Raw genomic sequence first — 8115 nt, 5'->3', positions numbered from 1 at the left:
TTACCAGAGCGCTGCAAAGGAATAAACCTGGGACTTTGGAGCTTTAAGCATGAGTCTTTTTGCATCACCATTATGCTACCTCTCGTGGCCTACAGCTCCTGTTTTAACATAATCTGTTTAAGACCTACTTAACTCCGGGTTGGTCATTGCACGAATGATTCTTTCATTGTGGGTTGTGTTTCCTTGGCTCTAGCAATCTTATTTATTTGAGAGGAGAGAACCTGAACATCACCGTGGCACATTCATGTCGGGGACTGAACTAAGGCCTTCGTGCTTCAGAGTTTGACACTACCTACCGTCCCACCCTCCTGGCTGCTTGCCTTATTATTATTATTAGTGGCTCCAGGTTTATTGCTGGGGCTCGGTGCCGGCCACTTTTTCATTGGATAGGACAGAGAGAATGTGAGAGGGGAGGGAGAAATAGAGAGAAAGACACCTGCAGACCTGCTTCGCCTTTTCTGAAGCGTCTCCCCACCTCCTGCAGACGGGGGCGGGGGCAGGGGTTCGAACCCGGGTCCGCACGCAGGTGCCTTGCGCTTCGTGCTATGTGCGCTTAGCCAGGTGCCCGGCCCCGCTGCTTGCCTTAACGGATGACAAATATTGCCTTGCACGACACTGAGCAAGAGGCAGGTACGCCCGGCCCAGCAGCCCCTCCGGGGCAGGCGGCTTCTGGCAGCCCCCCTGTTCCAGCTACCGCCTCCATCTTCACGGATGAGCCCCGCCGCGCCCCAGCTCGTCCCGAGGCCCCTGTCCCCACAGGGTAGGTTGGCTGGGAGCGTCGCCCGGGACACGCGCAGGAGCGACGGGCGTGCACGCTGAGCCCGGCCGGGGACCGGCTCGACCCACGGAGCGCGCACGCGTGAGCGTCACAGGTGCGCGCGCGCCGGCCGCTCTTGCTCCGCGCACGCGCGGCGCCGCAATCTCGGCGGCGCACAGTCGCGCGCCGCCCCGCCCCTGGGCGTGGCTTCCGGAGACCACGCCCCTCGCATCCCAGAATCCCGGCCGCCCAGCCGCCTACGGCAAGCGGCGAGGTCCCCGGGCCGGGCGCGGGGCGCGAGCACGGGGGGCGGCGCGTGAGGTCAGCGCGGCGCCGACCGGCCCCGCGGTGGTTGGCTGCGCCGCGCCCGTCGCGCCCTGGTTGGCTGTGGGCCGGGCTGGGCCGCGGGGTCGCGCTCGGCGGCGAGGGCGCGGCTGCGGGCGGGCCGGGGGCGGCGCGAGGGGCGGGGGCGGCGGCGGCGGCCCATGGACCCGCGGGGCCGGGCGCCCGAGACGCAGCGCCGCGGGGACGGAGCCCAAGATGTCGGCCTAGGCCGGGGCGAGGCGCTGCGGACGGGCGGGCGGCGGGGCGGGCGGGCGGCGGGCTCCTGAGGGCGCGGCCGGAGCGGCGGCGGCGGCGGCACCATGTCGGCCAAGGTGCGTCTCAAGAAGCTGGAGCAGCTGCTCCTGGACGGGCCGCGGCGCCACGAGAGCGCCCTGAGCGTGGAGACGCTGCTCGACGTGCTGGTGTGTCTGCACACGGAGTGCAGCCACTCGGCGCTGCGGCGCGACAAGTACGTGGCCGAGTTCCTCGAGTGGGGTAAGTGCGGCGCCCCGGCCCCGGGCCCCCTCCGGCCCGACCCTCCTGTCCGCCCCGGCCCCGGTTCTCCTCTCGCCCGACCCTCCTGTCCGCCCCGACCCCCGGCCCCGGTCCTCCTCCCGCCCGACCCTCCTGTCCGCCCCGGCCCCGGCCCCGGTCCTCCTCCCGCCCGACCCTCCTGTCCGCCCCGGCCCCGGCCCCGGTCCTCCTCCCGCCCGACCCTCCTGTTCCGCCCCGGCCCCGGTTCTCCTCCCGCCCGACCCTCCTGTTCCGCCCCGGCCCCGGTTCTCCTCCCGCCCGACCCTCCTGTTCCGCCCCGGCCCCGGTTCTCCTCCCGCCCGACCCTCCTGTTCCGCCCCGGCCCCGGTTCTCCTCCCGCCCGACCCTCCTGTCCGCCCCGGCCCCGGTCCTCCACCCGCCCGACCCTCCTGTCCGCCCCGAGCCCCTGTCCCCCCCCACCCCCTGTCCCCCCCCACCCCCTGTCCCCCCCCACCCCTCAGCCCTCACCCGCCCCGGGCCACATCCTCCCCCACCCCGCCGGCCCGCGCCCCCGCCGCTTCCTAGATCCACCCCCGGGTCTGGAGATCATTTCCTGCACTCGCCTCGGGATATCCGCCCGCCCCACCCCGCCCTCGGGGTCCCCGGCCGCCCCCCACGCGCCGGTCCCCGCCGCCCACCCGGCCCCGCGGGCTGACAGCCCGCCGGGTCCGGTCCGGGTCGGTCCGAGCGGCACACGCCCAAGGCTGCGGCGCCTCCGGCAGTTTGCCGCCCCGCCGCCGCCTCGAGTCCGCCATGCTGGAGCCCAGGGGGGGTTGTCATTCATTGTCACTGTGGGGGTGCCGGAGGGCTGTGTGGGCCGCGGGACCGAGCCCGATTCCTGCTAGCCGGGGGCCTGGAGGCCCACCCACCGCTACTGGTGCTGCCTTTGGATGACCGGCTTTTGTTGTTTCTTTTTTCTTGAGGGGGAGAGAGACCGGAACACTGCGTGGTTGTGGTTTATGGAGGGGCTGGGGACTGAACCCGGGGCCTCTGGGGCTCAGGCTGCGCGTCCTGGGCTCTGACATGTTGACCCGTCTCCTCGGGCTGGCACCTGTCTTGATGAACTTGTCTGGTGGTGGCCAGAAGGCAAGCCCGGCGACAGTGAGCGAGCAATGGCATTGCCTCCTTTATGAGGGGCGGCCGTCGGGAGCCCCTTTTGGCCAGGCCGGGCCGCAGTGTCCGAGCCCCGGGTGGGGAGCTGTGCCTGCCGGTGTTTACCAAGGCGATGCACCCCCGGGAGCCAGTGTCTGCTTGGTGGGGCGTGGGCGCTCTCCCCCACCCTGCGTGGCTCCAGCAGCAGGAGGGTGAGCCTTCCCTTCCTGGGACCCTTTTCGGCCATTTCCCACTGAACAAGGAGCCACTTCCCGCGGCTGAGCCTGTCCAGCTTGCAGACACCGCCGCTTTGCAAGTGCTCTGGGGCCGAGTCTTCTAGGGCTGTCTCTGCTCCGCGCACCCGGACACCTCCGCAGACAGGCTCCGCTTGGGCGCAGCCTCTGAGGAAGTGTGACCGCAGATTTGTCTGTTTATTTATTTATTTATTTACTTACTTACTTACCACAGAGATATTGCTGGAGCTTGGTGCCTGCAGGATGACTTCACTGCTCCCAGTGGCTATTTTATCTTATTAACTTTATTTTATTTGCTAGGGCAGAGAGAAATTTAGAGGGAAGTAGGGAGGGAGGGAGAGAGAGAGAGACTCCTGCAGACCCGCTTAACCATTTGTCTGTCATTCTTTCCCTAAATGGCTGTATTTTCCCACGTTTTCTTGGATAGAGGGTGAGAGAGACACGTTCAGTGCTGCTCCACTGCTTGGAAACCTCCACTCCGCAGGTGGGGGCCCGGAACTTGAACCCGGGTCCATACGCAGGGCGGTGTGTAAGCTCAAGCAGGTGTGCCCAGCCTGACCAGTTCAGGTGTATTTTTATGCTCAGACATGATGCGTGGAAGTCACCGGTGCCCCCTCCAGCAGTGTTCTGTGACTCTCCCGACCCCTCAGCGCCCCCACACCTCATCAGTCTGGCTGCCCCTTCCGGTGCACTTGCTCTGCAGAAGCGGCCACTGACTTACCGGGGAGCAGGATGAATGTTTCAGCGGCTCCTAGCGCAGTCTGAGCACATCTGAGACGTGGTGTTGAGGCCCGTGACGCTGACCCGCTCTCGGGCAGTCACGCTTCCTTCCCTCCTTCCCAGGAGGCCGTGTGCCCCTGCGGGCAAGGGGCAGCTGGCGGGTGTTGGTGCTGGCAGGCGCCCAGCTTCCAGGTGGCACTGCTCCCGCTGGGAGACGAGTTTGGTGTGTGTGTGGTGGTCTGTTACCGGACTGCTGAGGGTTCTGATTCATAAACCTTTTAGGAATTTAAATAACCTCACGGGAGATCAGTCTCGTCGGGTGGAGAACCAGTCCCTCCCTGCCTCCCAGATCTTCCTGGGGGCCTAGTGCTGGTAGAGTTGTCAGGTTTATTGAGGAACAGCTGACTCGAATCAGGTTTTGAGACTGAGTGGGAAATGTTTGAGGAAGTTTGCGAAGTAGCTAAGTTTTTCAGGTTGCAGACTGACTACTCCTGATTCTGACTTGATTGCCACAGTGGTTGCACGAGACTCAGAGGCTCTGTCTCTAAGTTCTCCCTGGTCATGTTTAGAGTGTGGTTACTTTCCTCTTCAAAGTCCCGGGCCTTCATTAAAAGCCGGAAAGACCTTGCTCTGCGCGCGCATTTCTTTACGCTGTTTCTAATGCAGGCCTGAAGCCATTTGAGATGTCTACAACAGCAAGAAAGCCGGCAGTTTCAGGGCAGGATCTGTGGCCTTTCCCTTTCACCGGCTGAGCGATAGCGATAGCGGCCAGGTGGTGGCACAACTGATAGAGCGCCCAAGTGACCGTTCACGAGGACCCAGGTTCAAGTCCCCGAACCCCACCTGCGAGAAGGCAGCTTTATGAGAGGTGGAGCCGTACTGCAGGTGTCTCTCCTTTACAACCCCCGTCTGTTTTCCTCTGCCTGTCAGAATAAAGGAAAGAAAACGAAAGCCAAAACCGGGAGGCTTCTTTTCTGAGGTGAGGTGCAGGCCCCGCACCCCAGTGGTAACCTGGTGGAAACCCAGCTTGCAGCGTATGTACCTGTGTCACTTCCTTCCCACGGCTTAACTAGAATGCCTCGTGTGCTGAGTCCCCTCCTTTTGGCACCGGCCAGACTGCTTCGGCCCTGGCCGGATGGCGGCCCTGGGGCTCTCTGTTGGTGAAGGTGCACCCCAGGAGGAAGCCCTGTCGGGTGACAGCTGTGTCTCCCCATCCCCGGCTCAGCATTTTCTCTTCCCGCCACACCTCTTCCTCTGCAAGGAGGAGTGAGGCTGCCTGGTGTGCTGTGGCTAGACTAGCTGTGTCCTTTGTGACTCCTCTCCCTCTGAATGTAGCGGCTCGGCTCGGCTCATCACCCGTGTGAGGCCGGAGCTGCGTGCTGGGGACAGCAGGCTTCCCAAGGGCTTAGCCATCGGGGCTGCACCTGGGTCCTCTTGAATGGTGGCGTACGCACCACAGGCTGAACCACTTAGCAGCCCCTTTTAAGTGAGTTTTCAGTTTTGGTGGCACCAGGGCTCGTGTGCTCCACTGCCCATAGCTGACATTTCCAGTCCAGAGAGAGGGAGATGCCAGCTGCTGTCCTTGGTGCTTCCGTGTGGCACCAGAGCTCAAACCCAGGTCCTTCCTCACACCTGTGCTCTGCTGGCTGAGCTATGTCCGGGCCCCAGAATCTTTATCTGACCAAAAAGGGGCTGATGGAAGGGAATTCTGAAAGAAAATACAAAGAAAACCCTTGTAGTCTCGCTATCCTGAGTCTTGGAATCTAGCACCTTTTTAGTCCTTGTCCTGAGTTTGTTTCTTAGGTGCTCGGAATGCCCCAGAATGATGTATGCTAAGGTTACCTTAAGCTTGGGTCAGCGTTTCACAGAAAGGCTCTTTTACTGATGAAAATGGGGTAGGGTAGGGGCCAGGTGGTGACACACCTGGTTGAATGTACATCTTATAATGCACAAGGACCCGGGTTCAAGCCCCTGGTTGCCTGCCATCTTCATGGGCCGTGAAACAGCATTGCTGGTGTCTCTCCCTCATATCCCCCTTCTTGCTCAGTTTTCTGTCTATTCAATAAAATAAATAAGTAAAGAAAACAAGTGAGGGGATACTTAGATTTGAAGTAAGTGTTTTGGGTGGGGGAGATAGTATAATGGCTATGCAAAATGACTCATCTCTGAGGTTCTGAAGTCACAAGTTCAATCCCCCGCACCACCATAAGCCAGAGCTTTACAGTGCTCTGGTAAAAGGAAACCAAACATCAAAATGTTTTGATAGTTGCATCTGTATGTGGACTTTATGTTAGACTTAAGATCTGCCAGAGAGGGAGTCGGGCGGTAGCACAGCAGGTTAAGCGCACATGGCGCAAAGCGTGAGGGCCGGTTTAAGGATCCCGGTTTGAGCCCCCAGCTCCCCACCTGCAGGAGGTCGCTTCGCAGGTGGTGAAACAGGTTTGCAGGCATCTTTCTCTCCCCCTCTCTATCTTCCCCTTCTCTCTCCATTTCTCTCTGTCCTATCCAACAACAACAACAGCTATGACAACAATAACAACTACAACAAGGGCAACAAAATGGGAAAAATAGCCTTCAGGAGCAGTAGATTAGTAGTGCAGGTACTGAGCCCCAGCAATAACCCTGGAGGCAAAAAAAAAAAAAATCTGCCAGAGAGACTTCATTTCAAAATGAACAAACAGACATGTAAGATAGGGACAGGACACAGCCTGGGAGATGGCGCAGTGGATAAAACATTGCACCCTCCAGCATGACGTCCTGAGTTTGATCCCTGGCTTTGCCTGTGCCAGAGCAGTCTTCTGGTTCTCTCTTCTCACATATCAAGAAATCTAAAGTAGGGACTGAGAGACAACTCGTGGGCTTGAGCCACAGGAGAGCACCACGCACCGCATGTTTTATGGTGCCTATCTTTTTCTAAAAAAATACTTATTTTCCCTTTTGTTGCCCTTGTTGTTTTATTGTTGTAGTTATCATTGTTGCTCTTGATGTCCGGGTCCTTGCACATGGCAGCTTGTGAGTTCTGCTGTGTGTACCACCACCCAGTCCTTCCTTCTGGTTCTTTTTTTTAAAAAAAATATTTATTTATTTATTTCCCTTTGTTGCCATTGCTGTTTTATTTTTTGTAGTTATTATTGATGTCATAATTGTTGGATAGGACAGAGAGAAATGGAGAGAGGAAAGGAAGACGGGGAGAGAAAGACAGACACCTGCAGACCTGCTTCACCGCCTGGGAAGCGACTCCCCTGCAGGTGGGGAACCGGGGGCTCGAACTGGGATCTTTATGCCAGTCCGTGTGCTTTGCACCACCTGCACTTAACCTAGTGCACTACTGCCCAATTATCTTCCTTCTGGCTCTTATCTCTTTTCCTCTGTCTCTGTCTTTGAAAAGAAAAAGACTGACAGGAGCAGTAGGATTGTGTAGATATGATGCTCACTCAGAGTGTAAGAAACCCAAACCATCATAAAGTAGATGAGATCTGTGCGGTAAGGGTCACAGTTCGCAGTGTAACTTTAGCCAGTCTGCATGGCATTGGGGTTTTGGTCAGTTTTATTGACAGGTAGGCATCTGGCAACAGAGCTGTTTGTAGAAGATACTTGTGCAAAAAGGACCAATTATATAGTTGAGACCTTGGATTTTTTTGTTATCCTTGGTAAAGAATCAGAAATCCAGAGAGACACCTGAATTGGGTCACAGAGCTCCAGTCAGATCGGACATGCTGGGCTTCCTCTTCTGAGCAGCCTCCTCACCTTATTTATGGGGTGGGGGTGGTGAGTCCTCTGACCTCCAGGATCACAGCCCCAGGTGGCAGCTCTTAGGAATCCGAACCATCTGGTGATCTCCCTCCCAAGGGTAAGCCTTGCTGTGCACACTGTCCTTAAGCATTCCGAGAAGCAGCGCTCCAGCCCGTGGTCTCTCCTCCAGGGGACTGTAGTCAGCCTCAGCCTCAGCCTCAGCCTCAAAGCCTCCAGGCACCTGTTTTGAAATAGCTGAGGTTTATTTTAGCCCCCACCCCCTCAGCCTTTAAACACGACTTTACACACACACACACACACACACACACACACACACACACCCCTAACTTACTCAGTGACTTCGCGCTCAGTTGGATAGCTGTCATGCGTAAGACCAAGTGAGCCCAGCCCAGTCACTTGGGGCAAGCTTTGGTGCTGTGGTGACTTTCCCTCTCTCCCTTTCTGTCTGAAAAGGGCTCACTGTCAGCTGCCAGAAACAGAAACGGACTCAGATGACAGCAACTTTTTTTTTTTTCCCCCCTTTTGTTGCCCTTGTTGTAGCTTCATTGTGGTTATTGTTATTGCCCTTGTTGACGCAATTCGTTGTTGGATAGGACAGAGAGAAATGGAGAGAGGAGGGGAAGACAGAGAAGGGGAGAGAAAGATAGACACCTGCAGACCTGCTTCACCGCCTGTGAAGCG

General features: G+C 58.4%; 1 protein-coding gene across 1 annotated transcript in view; it reads left to right on the top strand.

The window, feature by feature from the left end:
- Window positions 1–1092: 1092 nt before the first annotated feature.
- CDC42BPB (CDC42 binding protein kinase beta) overlaps window positions 1093–8115 on the top strand; it is a 70582-nt gene continuing 63559 nt past the window's right edge. Inside the window, 1 exon segment of the mRNA XM_060181102.1 lies at window positions 1093–1576. Coding sequence (XP_060037085.1) covers window positions 1402–1576 — 175 coding nt within the window. The 5' untranslated portion in view covers window positions 1093–1401.

This window comes from Erinaceus europaeus, chromosome 22 (assembly GCF_950295315.1).
Source record: "Erinaceus europaeus chromosome 22, mEriEur2.1, whole genome shotgun sequence".
NCBI lineage: Eukaryota > Metazoa > Chordata > Mammalia > Eulipotyphla > Erinaceidae > Erinaceus > Erinaceus europaeus.
This window is presented reverse-complemented; position numbering and strand designations above follow the sequence as displayed.